This window comes from Camelina sativa, chromosome 19, assembly GCF_030686135.1.
Source record: "Camelina sativa cultivar CO46 ecotype springtype chromosome 19, ASM3068613v1".
Lineage (NCBI taxonomy): Eukaryota > Viridiplantae > Streptophyta > Magnoliopsida > Brassicales > Brassicaceae > Camelina > Camelina sativa.
In genome coordinates, this window is record NC_141898.1 from 12,419,428 (window position 1) to 12,442,804 (window position 23,377).

Here is a 23,377-nt window from a genome sequence, read left to right on the forward strand (position 1 = left end):
TATTCTACTTATTTAAAATTTAGTTCTGTATAAATGTAATGTTATTATAAATATACACAAAAAGTGTCCAACCTTGAAATAGTGTTGGGTTTAATGTTGTTACGAGCATGACATTCATATTGTCACTTGTTGAGCTCATGTATGAGCGGAAATTTAATGCAGCCTCATCCCAAATATTCAAGTAGGCAATGATCGACCTGTAAGTGGGTGTATAACTATGTTGTTAATTGATTTAGAATCATTTTCTTTATATTTATCTTTTAGAAAACCACACTTACGTATTGAGTTTCAGTCAGACTATCAAACAGTCCTTTGAAGTTTGATCTTTAAGGTTAGGACCTTGTACAAAGATGATTTGTCCCAAAACATCTGTGAAATAAATGGGACTATTTCATATTAGTTTGATTATATATTTTCATACTATAATTATTTACTTAGTTTATGAGTATTTACCAGGTAGTGCTAGATTGGTGTTTGCTAGAGCTTGTAGGTGGTCGAAATTGTGCAGATTGAATTTTCCTTTTTAACTGTTAAGCCTTCATCAGGTATGATGTTCTTTTGTGCGCCTCAGTGAAAACAGATAGCAATTGGTTTTCCCGTAACCTTGTAATGATTCGTGCATCTTTGCACTTCGAACCGAGTAAGTTCGAAGATAGTAATTTCCTGCAAAGCATCCGCATACATAGTCACAAGATTAGCTGGTATGAATCCATGTATCACTGAATGCTGTAAATGGTAGGCATTGAGTTGTTTTTATAGATGTTTGTCATTATAATATAATCCATATATGTGTGTAATTGTTAATACCTTCTCCTCAAACGACACATAGGTTGCTTCTGTCTGTATTGCGACAGTGTCAAAGTCGGCCATTTTTAAAAATAGTGCCTGAGTTTTTCCTGTGTTATATGGGGTGTGATCTCTGGGGGAATTTTCTTTTAATCGTTTTTTAGAAAGAGCACTCAACGGAGTATACATCTATAAATACAATAATTTATAGTGCGTAGCATATGATATTTAATGTCCAATTATTTTAAAAAATTATGTGAATCTTTGATTGTCTTTGTGTTGTTTGGTTTTCTATTACTCCACTGTTATAATTTAAAACTTAGATGCTATGTAGGAGGATTTATTACCCAATTTATGTGTAGGAGTTGTTAGTGATGGTAGTTATGATGAGTGACTTTTGACATCCATGTGGCCTTAATGAGTTACGTTTGAAATCGATTCACTGCAAAGTAAAGATCAAGAGCTGGTATTGTATTGCATAGCTTTTGTCCTGCTTCTCTCAATCGATCCCTTTAGCTCGTTCAAATCCTCATCCGTTAGTTTCATTTGTTTACTAAGATTATCTGAAATGCCATTATGAAGCAGCCTCTTTTCTTGAATCATTATCATCTGACCTCTTCTTCTTTTCCCTTCAACTTTTAAATTTATTTATGAATGACGGTTGAGTCGTCGATGAACAGATTCTAGGCTCGACTAAGAAGATTTGAAGCAGAGACATATGGATTATGGTGGATCGAAGAAGAATAAATCGAGTATGATTGATTAAACGAATAAAACAACCTAACATGAGGCCCAATGTTTGTTTTAGTTTATTTTTTAAATAAGTTGCGTTATTTGTATCAGAGTACATGTGGCACACTCTTACATGCTGACGTGTCAAGACAGTTAGCCAACTTTTAAAGTATGTATAGATTTTTTTTATTTTTCATGGTTTTCACTAATTCGATAAACGATATGGCTCTTCAAGTACTAAATGATACAACTTTTAAAGTATAGATTTTTTTTTGTTTTTCATGGTTTTCACTAATTCGATAAACGATATGGCTCTTCAAGTACTAAATGATACGTGGTATTTGTACTTCGAATTGACTCATTAATGGTTAAATAATCCAATGACTATAACTTCTCTATCTATCATCCATAGTCTTAGAAAGAACTAATAAATCTAATCAAAAGTAGATGGAATATCACTATGGATGGCATGGCAAACATGCATCTCTAATAAAGTCTAATGCTTCTTCCTCGGATGTAAAATGTGGCCAACGGAAATTTCCAGTCATATACAATCGTCAATAATTTTTTGCAAATAATGACCGTTCGTCAGATAGAATAGAAGAATAGACAAGTGACTCTTTGATAGATCAATCTCGATGTTTTAATGTTTATATCTATACAATCTATTTTAACATTTTTGGAGTACATTTTTGGGTCATCTTTTCTTATGTTTGTATCCAAACAATTTCCAACTAAATTCTCTACAATCCTTACAACCAAACAGAATGATTTCCTTATTTGATAATATTAATTTCCTAAAATCTATCTACCTAATTTAAAGCAAATGTTAGATTAAAATATAATTCTCCTTTCACTTTTATTTAATCTTATAATTAATTATTTAAATTACTATTTTATACATTAAGTTAATAAAATTTTAGATTTTTTTTTGGCATATGATGTGATTTGAATTTTTATAAACGGATATATATTTTAAAAATTGTTTTAGAATTTTTGTAACCAAACAAGTATATTCGGATATAGATTATTTCACATTTGAGTTATTTTAATATATAATGAATATCTATCTTAATTTTTTTGTTAATTACTGTGAGAACACACATATATAACAATGTAACATTTATATTAAAACTCAAAGAAACTTGATCTATTTATAATATATTCAAAAGTTTTTTTTTTTAAATTGCCTCGTACACCACAGATCAAACATAGTCTTAATATATAAAGGAAACAAAGGATAAATGAAATTGGCGACCAAGAGTGATAGAGAGGTTATAAAACAAATTTATTATTTAATTATAAGAAATAACGGATCATACGATTAGTTTGGATAGAGAGATTAGCAATTATACTTGCAAATACATAAAACAGGTCCAACTTCCGGAGGTTTACCTAAATCACGACAGGTTACATCTCCTTTGTACAAAGCCATGCACTGTTTTACGCATTTATCTTGATCTACACAAGCCAACAAAACTTCACACTGTTTTGCTTCTCCTATCATTTTCCCATTCTCTATATATCAAAATCAAAATATAAAAAAAATATTTCCATACTTTATCTTTTTTCCTTTTTTTCTATATTATAGTTTAGTTTCTTTTTAGTTCCAACCATGAGCACCACAATACAATTGTCATCCCACTTTCACATATAAAATTATTAGCATTAATATACCAAACAATAATATTTGAAGTAAAAAAACAATTACCCAAAGAAGATATGACAAAAACAACAATTAGTATGCATAGAATAGATGAGTTCTTCATTTTTTTGTTTTCCGGGCTTGTACAGATTGAAAGTAGGCTTTATATAATATTTAGAGGAAATTTAAGTTTTGTACTTTTAACTATCTTCTAAATGTTTGTTTATAATAGCTCTTAATCTTTTAACTATCTTCTAAATGCATCTCTTAATATATACATATATTTAATAGCTCTTTATCTTTTTAACTTCAATAAAGGTTTTTACAACAAATCTAACTTCAAAATTTATATTTTAATGTTATTGCTTTTTTTTATTGCATTTGACGGAAAAAAATAACCACCTTTACTTTTTAGCATTAAATTTGGTCATAATCTCTTTTAGATTTTTAATTTTATTTTTACGTTATATGTATACTTAATCTCTTTTTATATTTGTAGTGTATCGATTTAAAATTTTTTGACATTTACATTTGTATTTTGTAGCTTTTTCAATTATATATATATATATATATATATTTTTATATTTGTACTTCATCACTTTAAAAAACTTTAAGCATTTAAACTAAATCGAAACTGAAATAATATGTGGTTTTAGTTTTTTTTCTTGGTCAATGGCAGACATTATGTTTCTCATATATATGTTGCATGACTATATTACTTGCAAGACATCTAGACACATATAGATATTTCGATATGTTAATATTCGATATTTTGAGCAAATGTTCACACGATCTTGTGGCTACAATGCCATCCTTGGTGCACCATATGTTATTCCCAAAGCCTTCAAGATATTATAATCACCGCAAAAAAATTTAAGCAAACCATTTGCAGTCTTTTATGCCTAGCTTATTTTAAAATACAATACAACAACTTGCAGCTATTCCATGAAAGTTAGACAATTTAGGGAGCAAAAAAACACACTATTAAAAGAAACCATATGATATATGATGGTTGTTATAGTCAATTTATTTAACATAATGTTTTGTTGTGATCGTGATACTTATAAGGATCTTATTCACTTGTGTATGCCTGTCTAGGATTAGCAAATTTTTTTTTTAGTTCAAATCCTATTTTGTGTAAATGATCAAATCAAATAATACGTTGAAAGATCTAATGGACAAATGATAGAATATTAAAAATTGGAAGAAAGTATTTGCTTTCATTAGATAAAGGTGCTTTGTGTATATAAACTCACATAGAAATTAACTGAACTAATATAATCACGTTAAAATATACAAAAATTTATTAATACATAATATTTTCACCGAGTTTATAAATGTTCTAAAAGATTTTTTTCTTCTAAAAGCGCTATGTTGCATGGAAACTTAATAAATAAATAATTTGGAAATGTAAAAATTTATTATACATATAAAATTTTAATATTATTACTGTTTTAATTAAATTATTTGATATTTATGTTATGAATATTTGTTGTTTCAAATATTTTTTTGATATAATTTTTATATTTGGTGTTTTATTGTATATGTATACATACACTTTCAAAATTTCTATTTTTCAATATTAAAAAATATAGTTGTTCATTTCCGAAATATTCCGCTTCCCGTATTTATTTCTGTTTCCATACGACCTATTTTTTTTCTATTCCATAATATTTGAAAAGATCTCTAAAATTACTTTGTTATTTTAACCGCAAGGTTCTATAAGAAAAGATCTCTAGAATATGTTTGGACGTTTCCACCTATGTTTACCAAGAGGAACCTAAATAATTGTGATCACATTATTTTTATTTTATTTTTTTGGATAAATGAATGACCATATTAGTTTTGTCCACATATTTCGACAACGCTCCACTTATGTGTAGAGACATCTACAATAACTAAATTGGACTTTTGCTTATACGTTCGGACCACAAGACCAGGGGTTGGGTAGTAACATAATGTAATAAACATGCTAATTAATATAACAATCGTATTCATTTATTAAATTCTAAACGAAAATCGAGTTTGTTCCAACCACAAAATAGTAAAATAAAAACGCGTTGTTAAAACAAAACGCGTTTTCTGGGCCGTTAGATCTACACAAAACCCAAACAAAGAAGAAAAAAAAACTGTACTTTTGAGCCGTTGGATCTCTAAACCAAAAACTAAACCGGAACAAACGGTGGAACAAACGTCGATGACTCGTAATAGAACGGCGCCGCCGGATGCTGCCATTTCTTGAAAACCGGCGTTTTCTCAACCGCCGCCGTCGTCTTCTGATTCTCAACCGGTGGTTGGTCGACGAGTGATGATTCAGGTGAAAGAGCTAACGGCGAGAGGAGAGGTATAGCCGTTTTCCAGCTATTCGCAGCCGGAGTCGCCGGAACGATGTTTAACGCCGGAGGACGTTTTTGTAGACGACTGGGCTGCCGCCGTCGATCGTCGGAATCTGAGCTGCAGCCCGGTCTCTTCATCGTCGTCGACATAAACGTACGCACGCGAACGTAAACGAGTCCTTGAAGCAAAGACTAAATAATCAAGATTTGGAAATCAAGAAAGCTAAAGAGAAAAAAAAAAAAAAAGATTTGTGGTTTTGCGATAAAAAAGGGTAAAGTTTTAGATTTCTTTAAGAGGGTTTCTTGAATCTGTGAAGAAACTTAAAGATTCGTGTGCATGTGTTTGCGTATTTATATATAAAGGCGTAGACGTGTGCGTGTGTTGAGCATGTTAAAGAGAGATGTGTGGTCAAAAGTCTCGAGTTTAAAGATATAATGAAAGATAGGAATTAGCTGTTTTTTTTTTTTTGTTATCTGTGGCTTTGCTGGATTTCCCAATTTTTCTGTTTCTTTGTTTCTTTATATTTATTATTTTTCCTTCAAAGAGAGGAATATTCTCGTTTATGTTTAATTTATTTTATAGATTATTAAGCTTGTTTTGGGTCAGTGTGCTCAAATGCTTTCTTTACCAAAAAAAGAAAAGTTGTATAAAATCAATCTGAAAATATAATTGTAAAAATAAATCAATTTTACTATAGGTTCATGATCTTGACTATGTTTTGGTTCAAAATATATTAATTCCTTATACTACCATTACAAAATCGCACCTAAGATTTTATTTCAATTTGATTTGTTGTTTACTCAAAGTCTTAAACCACCAGTTTCATATATATAATTTTTTTTTTCTGGTTGAAAAAAAAAAGAAAAGCGATGATTACAATGAAATAATAATGAGAAAGCAACAGAAGAACCGACGTTGAGAGATGGGGACCAATGGAAGTAGTATCCAATGGACTTGGTTTAACTGATACTTCATACCACCCGCCAGTTTTTTTTTTTTTTTTAATAATTTTTGACTACTTCTCATGAGTCATTGTTATTATTCTTTTTTTTTTATAACAAAACATGAGTTATTAGTTAATGTTAATTTATATTACGTTGCTTTAATATGACCAAAACATAAAATATAGTGGTTTAAATTAATTTTTAATGCTATATATATATATATATATAATTTTATGAGTTACCATGTGTTAAAATTGAGTTACATCCATGTGTTGAAAAAACAAAAACAAAAACTTATTTGGCAAATAGAAAACTGTGGAGACTTTTAAATGCTCCTACGACGGACCGACGTACTATTTCCCCCTCAGAACTATTATATCGTTCCAGTTTTTTATCGATTTTTGATATCTTGCCAGTTCCCCTTCGAACTTATATTTTCGATCTATATCCTCCGAATCCATATTTCTCCGCCTATTTTCCCATCGAACTTAAACTTATCCGCCTATTTTCCCATCGTTTTGGTTATTATGGTTTACTGTTTTGAATAACCAGTAATCAGACCTTATTAACCGAATAAAACCAAATTAAACCGGATTACAACCCGATTACATAACTAAACCTAACTTAACCTAAAAATCAAAAAAATCCCCAAATCGATTTTCCCCTTTTCTCTCTCGAGTCTCGACGAACCCTAGATTTTTTTCAGATTATTTCTTCTCGTTTTTTCTCTCTTGCCGGTTACGATGGCGTTAATCCCCGCTACTAATCCGCCTCTTGGAGTAGATTTCGACGCAGAAGCTGAGGATCGGGATGAATTTCATATCAACAAGATGGCAACAGATTTTACGGATGCGGAGGAATCGATTCGTCATAACGTGTATCCAGAAAGTGACGATGAGGCTGAGGAACGTGTTCGTAGTGGTGCGAGAAGGGGGACAACCATCATTCGTGGTGATGGTTCAATGTACAAAGGGCAAAGCTTCTACAATAGAATTGCTTTTAAGGAGTGTGTTCTCGACTATGCGCTGGCAAGCGGTTGTAACCTGAAGCAGTACATGTACGATAGAAATAGAATTGGTTTTAAGTGTATTGGTGCTAAGGGGAAATGTATGTGGAAGGTATATGTTACATCTCTTCACAATGACTCGATGTGGAGGATTACCCTGTACACGAACAAGCATATTTGTGTACCTAATGGAGAGTGTGAGATGTTTAAGACCCCAATGATAGCTAGGTTGTTTGTTGATAAGATAAGAGAAGAACCGGAATATTACATGTCTTTGAAGATGGAGCAGACTATAATGGATAAGTGGAAGATATCAGTTACTAGGGGTCAATGTCAAGCTGCTAGGAGAAAGGCATTCGGATGGATAGCAAATCAAGGTTTGAACGGCTCAGAGACTATGGGGCTGAGATATTGGAAGCAAATCAAGGTTCTGTTGTGGAGATTGATACGGTGAAGAACGATGCTGGACAGGATGTGTTTAAGCGATTCTATGTCTGCTTTGATGTTCTTAGAAGAACATGGAAAAAATCCTGCAGACCACTAATAGGAGTTGATGGTTGTTTCTTGAAAGAAAAGATCAAGGGACAGTTGCTGGTTGCTTTAGGAAGAGATGCTGACAATGCTATATACCCAATAGCTTGGTGTGCTGTTTAAGTTGAGAACACAGATAATTGGTCATGGTTTGTGAATCGGTTGAAGATTGACTTGGAGTTAAGTGATGGGGATGGTTACATTACGGTGTCTGATCGACAAAAGGTATAATATTTGATATGTTTTATGTGTTTTGATAAATATTGGGTCAGTTTTCTTTGTTTTCTTTATTTAATGTGTTTTGATAAAGATCGGATTATCGACATCATATTTTCTTTGTTTCAGGGTTTAATAAAGGTTGTTGAGCTAGAGTTACCAAAGATAGAGCATCGAAAATGTGTTAGGCACATTTATGGTAACCTAAAGAAGAATCATCCGAATAAGAAGCGGCTGAAGAAACTCCTCTGGGATCTAGCTTGGTGCTACAATAGCAAAGATTATGAAGAGAGATTGGAGAGGATCCATGCATACGACAGTAAAGTGTATGAAGATGTTATGAGGACTAAACCAAAGACATGGTGTAGGGCGTTCCAAAAGATTGGTAGCTACTGTGAGGATGTTGAAAACAACTCAGTCGAGTCCTTCAACAATACAATTAACAAGGCAAGAGAGAAACCATTTGTGGCCATGTTGGAGGCTGTACGAAGGCTTGCCATGGTTCGGATTGCTAAACGGTCTGTACTTTCTCATTCACACGAAGGTTAGTAACAATATACATATGTTATCTTTCATTTATATGTGTGTGAATTCAAAAGTTTAATGTGGTTTCATGTATTTGTCAGGGATATGCACTCCATATGTCAAACGGTTCTTGGCTGAAGAGCATAAAGCAGCTTCTCAGTGCTTTGTATATCCCAACACAAATGGAGCTTATGAAGTTTATATGGGATATGACAAACACAGAGTCTGTTTGAATGCCAGAACTTGTACCTGCATGAAGTTTCAGATATGTGGAATCCCCTGCGAACATGCTTATGGACTGATACTCAAGAAGACACTCGAAGCTGAAGACTATGTGTGTGAATGGTTCCGAACGTTTAAGTGGAAGGAGAATTACATTGAAGGGGTTGTTCCACAAAGAGGTCCACGTTATTGGCTTTGCACTTGAGGTGAGAGTGTGTATCCACCACCAAGGCCGGACGATGAAAAGGTAGACAAGAAGAGGAAGAAAGGAGTTAATGAATCACCTACCAAGAAACAACCAAAACAAAAGAAAAGAATCATGCATTGTGGGATTTGTGGTGCAACTGATCATAATTGTAGGTACCATCAGAAGAATAAGAAAAAATCAACACAGGTTAGTTATTCTTTATAATGTGATGGTTGGTTCTTTGTTTCAAGGGTTGCTTCTAATATTTGATTAACATTGTAGGCTAGAATTGAAGTGGAATCTTCTCAAGGTGGTCTGACTCAAGAATAGTAATGTGGGATGGAGAAGAAGCACAAGTAGGACTGACCTGCCTTTTTTTTTATCTTTTAAAACATGTTTCAGAACATGAATGTTGTTCTGTCTTACTATGGTTTCTCATTTGAACCTGTTAACTCGGTTTCGGATGTGTATGTGTGATCTCTTTCAAACATGAATGGTCTCTTTTGAAACATTTTTAGGAACATCCTCTCTTCTTTTTAATAATTTGTGTGATAAAACTGATCCATTGACAACAACTTACAACTTACAATCACACAACCATTGACATTAACCAAACATAGAAAACAAACTTACAATCATATTAGCTTCACTAGACCAATTATCATCATACAACCAAATACCAAAACAATTATCATCCTATTCATCTTGGATTTAAATTCAGCTTTTACATCTTCAATCCTCTCAAATAGCTCTTTCTCAAGCTCCATTTGCATCTTCTTCTCCAACTCCATTTGCAGCTCCATTTGCATCTTCTTGTCAAGCTTCATTGTCTCTGACATGGACTCTTTCAGTGTCTCTACCTCATCCAACAAGGCCTCATCGACCCACTTGAAAACGTGATTGTCATTCATAAGCTAGACCAACAACAATTGGTTTGGTTATTCAAAAGTACCTTATCACATAAGCCAAAGACTAAACTTCAACCTTTTATTACCTTATTTACAGCTACATACCCACAACGAAAGTATCTTCTACAGGGATTATGCTCGGATTTCGAATTTTTGGCCACAATTTCTTCTCCACACCAACATCTCTTAGGTATACCAACAACTCTTCCTCTTTCGCGGACATTTGACGAACAACTCGAAGATCCACTCATGATTTTGAGAGAAGAGAGAGAGAGAGAGAGAGAGAGAGAGAGAGAGAGAGAGAGAGAGAGAGATTTCGTTTGGAATTTTGATATTTAGGGTTCTTAGTTGCCAATTTGGGGTTCTCGATTTAAAATAGAAGAAGAAGAAGTCGGGTCGGGTTGTATATGTTACCCGGGTTATAAATTGGTTTCATACCAGTTTAACATGGGTTTATATCGGGTTTAGTCCCAAAACCGTGTAAACCGAGTTCGATGGGAAAATAGGCAGAGAAGTATGGATTCGGGAGATATATACCGAGAATATAAGTCCGAAGGAGAACTGGCAAGATATCAAAAATCGATGGAAAACTGAAACGATATAATAGTTCCGAGGGGGAAACAGTACGTCGGTCCCTCCTACGACCATTGAAACTATGTCCCAATCAGTCCCATAGATTAGTCATGACTCAAATTTTTAATCATTTTTATGTGTTACTATATAGGAGATTAGGAGTACATAATACATCCCGAGTTTGGACGAATTACAAGAACTTACAAACAATAAAACAAGTACCACCCCCATGTATTTCTGAGCCCATACAAAGCAAATATAATAGTATAAATATTATTTCTTCTTTTTCTAAAATATCATTTATTTTATTGACAGATATTATTTAGGAGTAAAATTTATAGTATTCAACTGAGTTATTTTTGTTGTTTTTTTCAGCCCTTTATTTCAAATGTTTAGCTAACATTCATATTAAGTCAAATCTATTGACTAATATGGCTACATTTTATCACTGAAATTAAAATTGTCTATTACCTTCGACGTCAAATATGATAACGTCGGTAGGTTGGAATTTGGATGTGGCGATATCATTGAGACTTTGTGAAACTCTTGCAATCGATTGTTGTACGTGTTTCTGGCCTACAATTTTAATGCTACTTTTTCAGAAAGAAAGAAAAAAAAACAAATAAAGTAATTCCATACCACAATTTTAATTAAAAGAAATATTTATAATAAAACTAGAAGAAGCAAGTAGTTGTTAATACGTGTTCAAATTTTGTTTGACAACATTATGTATTCATTTTATCAAACCCTTTATGTCAATTCTTCTTTGATTTTAGTGGCAGCTTAATTGGTTTATCTTGATTTAGAAAACGTGTCTTACTCAAATCATCAAAACCTGGTTTGCGAAACGTGTTTTAGTCAAATGTGTGATTACTATAGAAATCCAATCATATATATTACAGTGAAACCACTATAAATTAATACTCTTTAAATTAATACTCGCTATAAATTAATAAATTCTTTCGGTTTCAAGTTGAGTCAGTGTAAAAAACGACACATTTCGATAAAATAATAAAATAATTATTTTTTTAGAAATCTTATGTAAAAATACGGTCCCATCAATATTATAACTTAATAATCAAACAAACTAAAAAGATATATATATATATATATACATATATATATATCTAAGAAAATCTAGTGAAATATGACTCTATTGTTGTTTGTCTATTCTTGAATTTGCATTCCTGTTGGAGCTCATTTCTAATTTTTTTCATTTGTTGTCTTCTCAAATCGCATCCAAAAATTATGGAGAGTACTAGATGCGATAATTGTTTCTTTAGTAACTGGTTCTAAAGGTACCACAATATCTTTCTCAACTTCATCATTACCATGCAGGATAGTAATAACAATTTCTTTTAAACTCTAAAATTTATCATTTATCATTTTTACCTAGATAATTTAGTAAACAATTAACATTCATCATGTTACAATAACCAAGATTATAAATTAAGCAAATGAGAAAATCTTTTCGTAAATTAATAAAATATTAATTTATCGATAAATTAATAAACCTCTATAAATTAATAAAATTTTATGGTCTCGACCTTATTAATTTATAGAGGTTTGACTGTACTAAGTTCCAAGTTCCAACTATCCACACGTACGACTTGCACGCATCACTCATCAAAATATACACACGTACAAACTGGCACTTATTTGTCCAAGAGAGTGTTTAATTTTCACTTATTTGTTGCTATGGTATAAATTAGGGAGGGATCAAGACTTTTGGAGTTTTTAATGGTTAGCGTTGATGTTTTTATTCTTCTTCTCTTGTTGAGAGATGGGACCAATGGAAGTAGTATCCAATGGACTTGGTTTAACTACACTTCATGCCACCGCCAGTTTTTTTTTTATAATCTTTTGACTACTTCTCATGAGTCATTGTTATTATTGTTTTGTTTCGTAAAGGAAAAGATAATAAAACATGACTTATTGTTATTAACTTATTTGTATTAGTTACTGTTAATTTATATTATGTTGCTTTTATATGACCAAAACATAAATATAGTGGTTTGTTTTAATTTTTAAATGCTATATGTATGAGTTACCATGTGTTAAAATTGAGTTACATTTATGTCTTAAAATTGAGTTAACGCCTCTACATTTGTCACACACCTAACAATTCTGTTGCTAAGCATTCCCTTTATAGCATCCTTATCCTCGTCCCAACAAAATATGCCTTATAAAAGTTCAGTTCCAAGCTTACTTGTGGTTGCTTACTTGCTTGCTCTCTTAGCTGGCCCATTCTCACAATACACTTCTATTCGTTTTTCTAGCGGGAGCTTTAAGAATTAGGATTTTATTCTTGGACAAAATTTGACAAAAAAAAAATTCAAGTGAAGCACTGAGCTATATATATCTTATATAATACCAAAACACCATCTATGTCACAACCACTAAACTTACGTATAATCATCAAGAATGGAGAATACAAACTAAAGGCTGTAACTAGACTGAGGAGTGTATAATCTACGAAGCCGTCTCTTATGGTACCTCCACGCCACTTGAATTTGCCTAGAAGCTCGTAGCCTCCAATATGGAGACTCGTACCTTATGGCTCCTTGGACTCTATGGCTCCTTGGAATCTCGAGAACAAGCTCGTTACGTCTTCAAGATCTGCTACACAGCGAAAACGCTGCTACATTTGTCACGCACCTAACATTTCTGTAAATCATTTCACAACTCTTAAGCTGATAAAAAAGAACTTTACCAATCTTCATTGAGAAGAAGAATTAGAGGAAAGGAGACACAATTGATAACAAATCCGGAATAATACTGAAAAAGTAAAAGAAAACGAAGAGTACGTGCCCAAACAATTATACAAGGTGGGTTTAGTGAGAGTGTTCAAAGACATTTCTGTTGTTATTGTTGTATTTGATTTTATTTTCATTGTACTTGAACTATAGTCCATTTTTTTGGTGGATACAAGCTAATAATATTTTTACGTTTTACAAGATGAACAAAATCAAATGCCGGAACCGGGAAACATAATACTAGACAAACACATTGAATTTAAAGTCATATAATTTTCACAGTAACCATAAGCTCAAATTAATAGTCGTCTGATTAAAGAAAAAATAAAAGAAAAGAGACATAATGGGAACTACCGGAAAAAAAAAAGAATGGAGTTTGTGAAATTGACACTTTCAGTTTGCTTTTTCTTTGGCTTTGGAAGTTGAGGCCTTATCATCTTCCTCTGTCTCCTTCTCCTTGTTCTTCTCTGTCTGGTCAAGGTTGTCGATAGTATGCTTTAATCCAATGTAATAGAGCAACGCACCAATCAACGTCAAGTTCTGCAAATCAGTCACAATCTTTGTTAATCACCTAATACCATGTGATCAATCAGTGTGTTGATTTACGTGGTAATAAAGCTTAACCTGAGTGAAGTCATTTAAGTTGGTAGGGAAAGGAACAACAGTTGAGAGCATTTGTGTTACGAGCTGGAATCAACAAAAGATCTTGTAAGATTAAAATCTTGATGGAAAAAACATTTTTTAAGCTAGAGGTGTTTTTACCAAGAAGTAAGCTGGGATGGATTGTCCAAAGATGAAACATAAAGCTGCAGTTGCTTTTGCACTTATGAGTGAGAACTCAAGAAGTCGAACATCGAACGCGACCACTTGCATTCCAGTGTAAAACGTGAGAGCCTTAGAACCGTATTTGGTCATCGCGTTCACGGCTGGTCCAACCGTCTTCTCGAGTGGCCCGCCATCGCCAAAATGATCAGCATACCTAAACAGAGTTAAGTATCAAGCCTCTTGTGGATACGATTATATAAGCAATTAACCGAATCGATGATTTTTTTGTTTATATTTCTTACTCTTGGATCGCAGAAATGAGAAAGACAAAGGCAAATGCCATTCTCCCAAAGAAGGCAATGGCTGGCATTGACCTTGTTAAGGTTGTGCACATCATGCTCTTGACGTTTGACATTCCTCAGATTGTGTATGATCCTTATACTAATTAACGTTTGCTATCATATTAAAAAATGTTCGGAATTGGGATCAGATCAATCTGAATACATACTGAAAACAGTCGTAGGAAACAAGACAAACCAACATTATCGAATCATTATAGAGAAAAAAGGGTATACATGAATCTTGAGGATTATATATATAAATAACAAGATCTAAACAAGCAAAACTGATTTTGTTTTGGCAGTAACTTTATTATTTTAAACTAATTGTGTTCTGGCCAAGCAATCGAATCTGCCTATGTAAGAACTAATCAGAAACAAGAAGCACTTGATGATTGGCGCAGAGATACTTACTTGTTCCAAAAGCAAATTACTTTGAGCGATCAAGGAAGTAACCGAATGCTTTTTGATGAATCTGTTGCATAAGAATTAAAAAGTAAATAAATAGAACGAATGTGTTTTGAAATGGGTAAAAGAGAAACATCCATTGACGAAGAAGAAAATGACTTAGTCATTTTTTTGTCGTAATAAAAAAAAACCATTATCGTTCACGCAGACCGGTTGTACGTACCAGTAGTCTTAAACATAAGCCTTAAACTTTGTTCATTGTGAAATGATTTAATTATCTTAGTGAAGGTGAGTTTCATGATCTGGGTATTCAAAGTCAGCGTTTACAAATATGACAATTAAAAATGCTAATATTTAAAAAATAATACTAGTAACTAATACGGAGTATATGATAGAGGTGTGCTGCCAGTACATAATTAACTTTCATAATAAAATTAAAATTAACCACAAAAAAAACCTTAAGAATAGAGCACTATTTAATAAAATAACGACATTATTGGTTTAGTGGTGTTCACATGATAACCATGTTTCCACCATCTATGATCCCTACGTGAAATGGTATCGTTTGGAATAAATAAATAGTAATCGGAGTAATTACGGCTAAACATCCTAATCTATATAATAATAACAATCTCAAAAAATGTCAACAACAGTTGCTATTTTTTGTTATACCTTTTCGTAAAATATATTATTTATATATAAATATAGATTTTTGACAGAAAATTTCAACGGTTGCATCTCTTTAAAAAGTTGCGTCTGTTATATGTAGAGTTGTGTCTCTTACAAACAGTTGTGTCTATTCAAATGTTCACATCTTTTATAAATTGATATATAAGTGACTTCTCATCACTGTATTCAAATTTTTTTTATTTTATATTTTTGACAGAATTTTTTTACAGTTGCGTTTCTCTAAAAAGTTGCGTCTGTTGAATATAGAGTTGTGTCTTTTACAAACAGTTGTGTCTATTCAAATGTTTGCATCTTTAGAAATCTATATATAAATAACTTCTCATCATTGTATTCAAATTGTATTCAAATATAATAATATCAATCTGAAAAAATGCCAACAATAGTTGCGATTTTTCGTAGTACCTTTTCGTAAAATATATATTTATATATCTAAAAAGTTGCGTCTTTTTGACAGAAAATTTCAACGGTTGCATCTCTCTCAAAAGTTGCGTCTGTTAAATGTAGAGTTGTGTTTTTTACAAACAGTTGTGTCTCTTACAAACAGTTGTGTCTATTCAAATGTTCACATCTTTATAAATTTATATATAAGTGACTTCTCATCATTGTATTCAAATTTTCTTTATTTTATATTTTTGACAGAAAATTTTTACAGTTGCGTCTCTTTAAAAAGTTACGTATGTTGAATATAGAGTTGTGTCTTTTACAAACAGTTGTGTCTATTCAAATGTTTACATATTTAGAAATCTATATATAAATAACTTCTCATCATTGTATTCAAATTTTCTTTATATTTGTATTAGTTAAAAGAAAATTTGTTAGAAATGACGTTTCATCACTGTGAAAAATTTATTGTAGTTTGATATATTTTGTTAATCGTTCTAATATTTAATTATATTCAGTCTCTAGGTATACAACCATCTATTCATCGAGGGTTATCATTCTATCGGTATGAATCCAAACCGAAAATTTTGTTTTTAGCTGTTAAAAAATGTGGTTCAAGTTGGTTTTTCAGAAAATGAGAGCATATTAGCTCTTATATGTTTGTTTATGTTTTTTGTCACAAGTATATATATATATATATATATCCGTCTACTCCATGCTTTTTTGATTAGAAAACTAATTGTATTATAGAAAACAATATAGATTTCTATATTTCTATTTAAAAAAAAATCTGATTATGAAATATCAAGTTAAAAATAAAAATAAAATATCACAGTTCGTTCTATTATATTTTCTACAGTTGGGAATATTCAGTTTATTGGGAGATGAAAAACCGGTGATCAACAGAAAGATTGACGGTTGAGATGATTGTCCAATAAACTATCTTGACGACAAAGACTTATCTACAACTTCATATAGGTTAAGGGAATTTGTATATTTAATTCTAGTCATAATACACTCAAATTGAAATCTTAACAACAAAAGATACCGAATATGAAATATTATAAAAGTTTGAAAAGGTTTTGGATTCTGACTGCCAAAAAAAAAGAGGAGCGTGTGAGAGCAATGAACCCGGCAGTCCTTGGCCGACCATTTTCCTTAGACGCGCACATTGTGATGCTATATCATACACCTAAATATTATTGTTAGAAGTTCTAACTATTATTCTTCTCCTCTAATATTTATTATATTATTTATTTATGTGTGACTCGGGATAATTAACAAGCATCTTACGCAGAGAAAAATAAGTAATAAGTACATTCAATATTGAATTAACCATATATATATATAATCTATTATAATTGCCAAAATGTTTAATGACTATAGGTTGTTTTATATAAAAATATATTTCATCTATAAAACGATAGTTGTTTGTATTGTATATTCATTTACAATATTGCCTTTATGAAAATAGATGTATTCTTTTTTTATATGAATATATAACTGAGTTTTGATTCAAATAAATAAAAAATGTGATAATTTTCTGTTTAGTTATATTCAAATTTGAGAAGATTGATAATTTTCTTACTGATTGACTAAATAGTAATTTTTATATTTATTTTTTATGAAGTAAAAATCGATTTTGGAAATAGAAATATGTTTGAGTTATGCTAAAAAGATTAAAATAAGTAATAGAAATGAATTTAAACAAATCATTATGTCATTTTAAGAATGGTCCTCAATTAATATTTTTAATATTTGTAATTTATTATATGATTATTTTAGAGATTTATAGTGTCTTATACAATGTATTCATAATTTTATCATTTAAAACAAAAAACAAAACAAAAAAAATTTAAAAATACAATCATTTACATATCATATTTGACAACAAGAGAATAAGTTGTAACGGTTCATAAAATATACAAAAATATGACTGTAAAGACACAGATAAAAAGTTACATTGAAAAGATGCGAACGAAAGGTTACGACGAATAAAGTGAACGAAATAACACGACTGCAATGTTACCTCATGGCAGTTAATCGTAAAAAGTTGTTTAATTTGATTTGTGTAGCATTGATAATTATTTATTTAATCTTATGTGAAGGTAAGATTATTTTTTAAAGAATATTATTCTATAAAGATATAAAGAATGTTTTAAAAATTTGTATGTTTTTGAAATTTTTATTAAATAGTTTAGGAATCCCAATAATTTAATAAATAAATTTAATTAAAATTTTTTTGTAATAAATATTTTACTAAAATGAGTTCTCCGCGATATCCCGGGGTTCCATACCTAGTTACACAAAGTAACCATCCTTATATATACCAAGTAACTTTTGACCAAAAAATAATATACCAAGTCACTATCGTAGGGGGGTTTTACGAAATAACGAAAATACAGTAAAACTTCTACAGATAGTGTTAAAAATAAAAATTGAAACCGGCTAAATGAAAGAGATATTTTTAAAAAATGGTACACTAGAAAGGTATTTCTCAAGATTTTTCGAGAAAAGAAAGGCCAAAAACTTTCAAGTATTCACTTCTTCTCAGTTACTTCTGGAAAAAGGAAATACCGACACAGATCGTAATTGTGACGTTAGCTATCCATATTCACTAAAAGGAAATCAGAAAACGGCTATAATTAGTGACTAATCACAGTAACTAAACCACTAAACTAAAACGAACATACCCTAAACTTAATATAAGCAGAAAACGCAAGTATTATATACGGCAAGAGAGGCTCTCTCATTCTTACTCTCTGTCCATTCTTATTTAACCTTTTGAGCTACAAATTATTTGGTTTTGTTGTAAATTGTTTTGAAAGTGTCCATACTCTTGAAGAGTTATATATAGCCAAAGTGTCAAATCCCAAAGATAAGTGTCAAGAGAGTCATCTTTTTGTATGTGGTGAATTGGAATTATACCACACGCCCCAAGTACTAACAAGACATACATATAATAACATGGTATAGAGTATAGACTAATAAATAGTACACGCATCAACATATAGGTAAAATTAAACAAGGACATGTATGCAAATATGTCAATGGAATATGGTATGCACATCCATACCGTTAACTATAATTTTCCTATTTTTTAATGTTCTTGATGTATTTGATCTAAAAATTCTTAAAGACCAAGAAGCTCGAAAAGAGAAGGAAAATAAAAAAAAATACCAACGTGCATCCACTCTTTTCTCCGGAAAGAAGACCAGATCAGCAACTTCATCAAACCCAATTTTGGCTTCAAATCTTTCCTCCATATAGCCAAAGAGTAAGACTTCGTTTCTACAAAATATTTGAAAGTTCCATAAGCTTTTTTTCTATTTGGATCATACTTTTCCTCTAGCTTATTACTTTCTAGGGTACATAGTAAGATTCGGAGATGGATGTTGTGCAAAGAAAAGTGAACACATTTGGAAGAAAAGTTGCTTCTTTCCCTCATGTCGAAATTATTGGAAGAACTCTCTTTGCCTCCTCCTTCTTCCTCTCTGCTTGGCATGAGTAAGACTCATCATCACCATCTTTTACTTGGGATTCAAATAAAATTAATCAAATTTATTTCTATCATTCATAGAAACATTGGAAGATGGTTTGTAAAATGAATCATTTTTAGGCATCAAGCACTCTGTTTTAGCAAGGAGGCTCTTGATACTCTCTTCTTCACTTTTGATGATTAAACTCAAAAGGTGGGATGATAATTTCCTTTGTTTATATTTTAGCTACATGGAGCTCAAATCCAATTGGGAAGGAACTGAGGATTACTGGAGACCAAACTTGGGATATTCAGGAGACCAGATAAAGCATCTTATGGCAGTTAGTATCATAGTGAGAACACTTGGAGGACTTATCTTCATCTATGGCAGCTTCTTTGGAGCCTTCCTTTTGGTAATAACTCTCAGTTCTTTCTAGTATAGAGACCTTTCTCTCTTTCATCGGCGCAACGGAAGCTCCAAAATTATTCATTAGCTAAGAATTTCCCAGTAAAATAATAGTTCTTTAACAAGAACAAGGAATCAAGAGACAAATCCTACATCTAATATAAATGAATCAAAACAATTATTGAGTACAATATACAAGTATTGTGTAATTATACGTTGTATATATCACTGATTATCTAGCGCTCTCTGTTTCATCCCAAATCTATACGTCTCTTGTGACTGTATATAGCTTATGTACCAAGGCATTGTTACAATGATCCATCATGATTTCTACAACCATCGTATCGACACTGAGGAATTTGGACTGCTATACATCAAACTCAAAAGGGTACGTATATTACAACCTCTGTTTCTTCTTTTATGGCAATTTTAATTAGTTTCTTTAGAAGCTAATTTTGTTTTCTTGTCTTGTTAGATCCTGAATGAAACAGTGTCGTACGAGGCTGCCTACAACTTCTACAAATCAGACTTTGACCAGCAGCAAATCGAGCAAGTCAAATCGAAATTCCGTGAGGTGTGTTATTTAATCCTATATGCATTAAGTATAGCTAGCGAAAACTGTCTGATGATTGAGTTATTGTGTGTTGTGTAGCTTGCGGATCATGCAATGACAAACCCTGCCTTGTTAGGACATAATGAGTTTGTTCGACGGCTCTTAAGCTTCATCAAGGGATTGGCCGTGGTAGGAGCATTGCTCTTTTTCGTGGATATGAAGCATAAACTCAGCAAAGCCAAGAAACAATCCAAAGTTAAAACTGAATGAAACAAAGCCATTTTAAATATGTTATCGTTATGTGAGTTTGAATTTGAATCAACTTTTTTTTACAATGAATCTCACTCTCTCTGATTATTTGAGTCATGTTAGGTTCAAGGTTAGAAGAATATGATGGAATGGAGCAAACTGTTGAATTTAACTATTTCTATATTAATAGAATACAATAGAATGAAATTCATAAGTGACGCATAGATGATATTATCATTAGCATAAACCAATAGGTTAAAATGTCATGGTCGATTATAATTAGGTGAACAATTATTAGTTGCTAGGAATTTTATTATTTGTATTTTTATCAGTTGTATCTGTTTTTTTTTTTTTTTTTGGGCAAAACATTTTATAAGCTTCTCAAAAGTAACAGTTATCGAATAGGAAAGCTTAACAGGAAAAATGTACACTTGACGAGATATATTTATTACAAATCTTAGCGCTTGATATAAACATATTCAACATCTTTACACAACTGTTCACGTTCTTGCTTAGTAAACAATAACCAAACAAACTCTATTAAACTTACTTAGACCAGGTTTGATATATATTTATTTGTTGTAGATTAATTCATAAAACGTGAATTTGGATTCATATCATTAGTGCATTGACCATCCAGTCAAACCAATCGCATTTTAATAATAATTTAGCACCCTTAATATAATTGTAAATGAGAATTTCGACCAATTTTCCAAATCACAAATCATAAAATTTATTCTGGTGTAGAGGACTTCATCATCTTCCTTCCCAGCAAACTCTCTTCGTCTATCTCATACATTTAAACACGCATATTTAACAATCTTCCTATAACTCAAGAAAATGCTGTATTTTATGCATGCCGGTCGACTTGTCTTGGCATATGTGTTCATCGTGTCGGCTTGGAGAGAGTAAGCACTAATCAAATTATATTCATATTTTTTTATTTAAGCTAATGATTTTTTTTTTCCATTGGTTGTTTTTAAAGGTTTCATGGACTCTACCTTGATGGTGGATTAGCTGCCGATGAGTTACTAAAACTTAGTTTGTATCAGTACATAGTTCGTCTTGGTATACTGATGAGGATATTTGGAGGGATCTTGTCCATCTTCAACACCTACCTCGGAGCTTTTCTCTTGGTATATAAACTCACCGTATTATTTATTTTAATGTTTAAAACTGAATTAATAAACAAAAGTACTAATTTAAATCTTTCATATGGTTCGATTTTAGCTTATATACCAAGCTATAGTGTGCCCGATTTTGCACGATCTCTTCAGCAGCGAACTTGTACAATTTCAACAATCAGTCAAAAATTTCCTACAAAACGCTCAAAGATGTAAGCAAATCAGATCCACAAACTGCAACAATTAATAAACGTATTTGAAGTTACTGTCCAGTTATATATCATTTATATAACAATTGAAATATATGATTAGTTTGTGAGCAAGGTGGAGTTCAACGGAAATTATGCGATCAAATAAGTAAGGTAAATAAAATTATACTAATATACTTTTTTACATAATCTTCTTGGTAAATGGGTTTATTTGTAACTTATTCTTGATACATATGCTTATATATAACACCAATGAAATATATGATCAGTACTATGTGAATGAGACGATGTCACCGGATGATAATGAAATACTGGCCACGTGCTACTATGACTCAATGGTTGAGGAACAAGGGCGCCAGAAATTTTGCAATCAAATAAACGAGGTAATCAAATCTAAAATTAACATATATTATGTCACTACTCTTACGTCCTCTTCTTGGTCGTTATAGATTGAGAGAATGGTCATATCGAATCCTCTGCTTGCACCGAACGAGATGAGCTCGTTCATATGGAGCGAATTTAACATACTGTTCATGAAGTTTATTAAGGTAAAATAATAACTTCAACAAAATATTAATTAACATTAAGATAACAACTAATTGAGATCAGATAAGAACAAATCAAAAACTGAAAGACTGTTTTGACTTAGGGCTTTGGAATAGTAGCTGCGTTGGTGTGCATCATCGCAATGAAGCATAGGTTTTCCACGAAACGCAAAACTAATTGAGAGCCACTATGGATTTTTCACTTGTTTCTTAAACAAACAAGGGACCTATATAAGTTTTTCAATAATTTTTTTTGTTCGAACTTAAAAGATCTATTTTTTAATATTATTATTATGATGTTGTCTTTTCATTTCTCGGACAAGTTCCAGGTTCTCAACCTTTTTTTTTACATGTACGTCATCATCATCGTTCTCCTCTGGCTTATTTCTAGGGTAGATAGTAAGAATCCCATTTCTCTCCGTGCAACGGAAAATGGGAAAAAAAAAAAAAAAAAAAAAAAAGGAAGAAATTAATATGGAACAGACAAATATGACACATAGAACATACCTCAGAAATTGACTAGGAAAAAAAAAAGTTTATTGTTTGTTATACGGATCAAGCAATTTCTAGGAAATACCAAATATTAAAGCAGCTCCATTAAAGTCTCTTAACTTAAATTTCCCAATCGAAAAGAACTTTAAAAAGTGAGAGAGAAAAGTGAGAAGAGATTCTTGTTTAAGAACCTTTGGTATCTAAACTAGAGACCTATTTGACATCTATCATTTACTTATTGATTTAATTTTTACTTTGAAATTAAAATTAAATCTTATAATTTAAATAAATTAAGTAATATTTTACATGTTTCGATACTCATAAGAGTTTCTTAACCAATAGACATGTTCGAATTAGATCTAGATTTTGAA

At 31.6% G+C, this 23,377-nt stretch overlaps 4 protein-coding genes and 1 non-coding gene across 7 annotated transcripts; 3 read left to right on the forward strand and 2 right to left on the reverse strand.

The window, feature by feature from the left end:
- Positions 1–5,139: 5,139 nt before the first annotated feature.
- LOC104766222 (uncharacterized protein At4g14450, chloroplastic) lies at positions 5,140–5,899 on the reverse strand. Its single transcript, XR_015591521.1, has one exon. It is a non-coding gene; the product is annotated as an uncharacterized protein At4g14450, chloroplastic (transcript).
- A 1,288-nt stretch (positions 5,900–7,187) lies between these two features.
- LOC104767781 (uncharacterized) lies at positions 7,188–9,149 on the forward strand. The gene is made up of 5 exons (XM_087501089.1): positions 7,188–7,827; positions 7,869–8,044; positions 8,150–8,206; positions 8,327–8,741; positions 8,824–9,149. The coding sequence occupies exons 1-5, from the start codon at positions 7,188–7,190 to the stop codon at positions 9,147–9,149; spliced, it is 1,614 nt and encodes a 537-aa protein (XP_087357215.1).
- A 4,460-nt stretch (positions 9,150–13,609) lies between these two features.
- LOC104766223 (uncharacterized) lies at positions 13,610–15,206 on the reverse strand. Its single transcript, XM_010490060.2, has 6 exons — positions 15,103–15,206; positions 14,886–14,946; positions 14,436–14,588; positions 14,131–14,347; positions 13,993–14,055; positions 13,610–13,908 (listed from the first exon to the last, which is right to left on the reverse strand). Exons 3-6 carry the CDS (start codon positions 14,546–14,548, stop codon positions 13,762–13,764), a joined length of 540 nt encoding a protein of 179 aa, XP_010488362.1. The 5' UTR covers positions 14,549–14,588; positions 14,886–14,946; positions 15,103–15,206; the 3' UTR covers positions 13,610–13,761.
- Positions 15,207–18,948: 3,742 nt separating this feature from the next.
- LOC104766224 (uncharacterized) lies at positions 18,949–20,726 on the forward strand. 3 transcript variants are annotated; one of them, XM_010490063.3, is made up of 6 exons: positions 18,949–19,227; positions 19,318–19,457; positions 19,676–19,841; positions 20,124–20,222; positions 20,310–20,408; positions 20,487–20,726. In XM_010490063.3, the coding sequence occupies exons 2-6, from the start codon at positions 19,339–19,341 to the stop codon at positions 20,655–20,657; spliced, it is 654 nt and encodes a 217-aa protein (XP_010488365.1). In that variant the 5' UTR covers positions 18,949–19,227; positions 19,318–19,338; the 3' UTR covers positions 20,658–20,726. The 3 variants fall into 3 exon arrangements, with proteins under 3 accessions (XP_010488365.1, XP_087356765.1, XP_010488364.1); XM_087500639.1 differs by having other exon boundaries at positions 18,991–19,227; positions 19,303–19,457; XM_010490062.3 differs by lacking the exon at positions 18,949–19,227 and having other exon boundaries at positions 19,234–19,457.
- A 616-nt stretch (positions 20,727–21,342) lies between these two features.
- LOC104766225 (uncharacterized) lies at positions 21,343–22,824 on the forward strand. The gene is made up of 7 exons (XM_010490064.3): positions 21,343–21,544; positions 21,622–21,772; positions 21,867–21,972; positions 22,073–22,122; positions 22,239–22,352; positions 22,419–22,517; positions 22,619–22,824. The coding sequence occupies exons 1-7, from the start codon at positions 21,477–21,479 to the stop codon at positions 22,694–22,696; spliced, it is 666 nt and encodes a 221-aa protein (XP_010488366.1). The 5' UTR covers positions 21,343–21,476; the 3' UTR covers positions 22,697–22,824.
- The last annotated feature ends 553 nt before the right edge of the window (positions 22,825–23,377 follow it).

What these genes read in the sequence shown, in the direction of transcription:
- LOC104767781 (XM_087501089.1), top strand. Translation starts at nt 7,188, where the DNA reads ATGGCGTTAATCCCCGCTACTAATCCGCCTCTTGGAGTAGATTTCGAC. An exon ending in CGGATGGATAGCAAATCAAG is followed by an intron (nt 7,828 to 7,868) that starts GTTTGAACGGCT and finishes AGATATTGGAAG; the next exon opens with CAAATCAAGGTTCTGTTGTG. An exon ending in AGATCAAGGGACAGTTGCTG is followed by an intron (nt 8,045 to 8,149) that starts GTTGCTTTAGGA and finishes AATCGGTTGAAG; the next exon opens with ATTGACTTGGAGTTAAGTGA.
- LOC104766223 (XM_010490060.2), bottom strand. Translation starts at nt 14,548, where the DNA reads ATGTCAAACGTCAAGAGCATGATGTGCACAACCTTAACAAGGTCAATG. An exon ending in CCATCCCAGCTTACTTCTTG is followed by an intron (nt 14,056 to 14,130) that starts GTAAAAACACCT and finishes TGTTGATTCCAG; the next exon opens with CTCGTAACACAAATGCTCTC. An exon ending in ACTTAAATGACTTCACTCAG is followed by an intron (nt 13,909 to 13,992) that starts GTTAAGCTTTAT and finishes ACTGATTTGCAG; the next exon opens with AACTTGACGTTGATTGGTGC.
- LOC104766224 (XM_010490063.3), top strand. Translation starts at nt 19,339, where the DNA reads ATGGATGTTGTGCAAAGAAAAGTGAACACATTTGGAAGAAAAGTTGCT. An exon ending in TTCCTCTCTGCTTGGCATGA is followed by an intron (nt 19,458 to 19,675) that starts GTAAGACTCATC and finishes TTTATATTTTAG; the next exon opens with CTACATGGAGCTCAAATCCA. An exon ending in TATACATCAAACTCAAAAGG is followed by an intron (nt 20,223 to 20,309) that starts GTACGTATATTA and finishes TTGTCTTGTTAG; the next exon opens with ATCCTGAATGAAACAGTGTC.
- LOC104766225 (XM_010490064.3), top strand. Translation starts at nt 21,477, where the DNA reads ATGCTGTATTTTATGCATGCCGGTCGACTTGTCTTGGCATATGTGTTC. An exon ending in ACCTCGGAGCTTTTCTCTTG is followed by an intron (nt 21,773 to 21,866) that starts GTATATAAACTC and finishes GTTCGATTTTAG; the next exon opens with CTTATATACCAAGCTATAGT. An exon ending in TTTGCAATCAAATAAACGAG is followed by an intron (nt 22,353 to 22,418) that starts GTAATCAAATCT and finishes TGGTCGTTATAG; the next exon opens with ATTGAGAGAATGGTCATATC.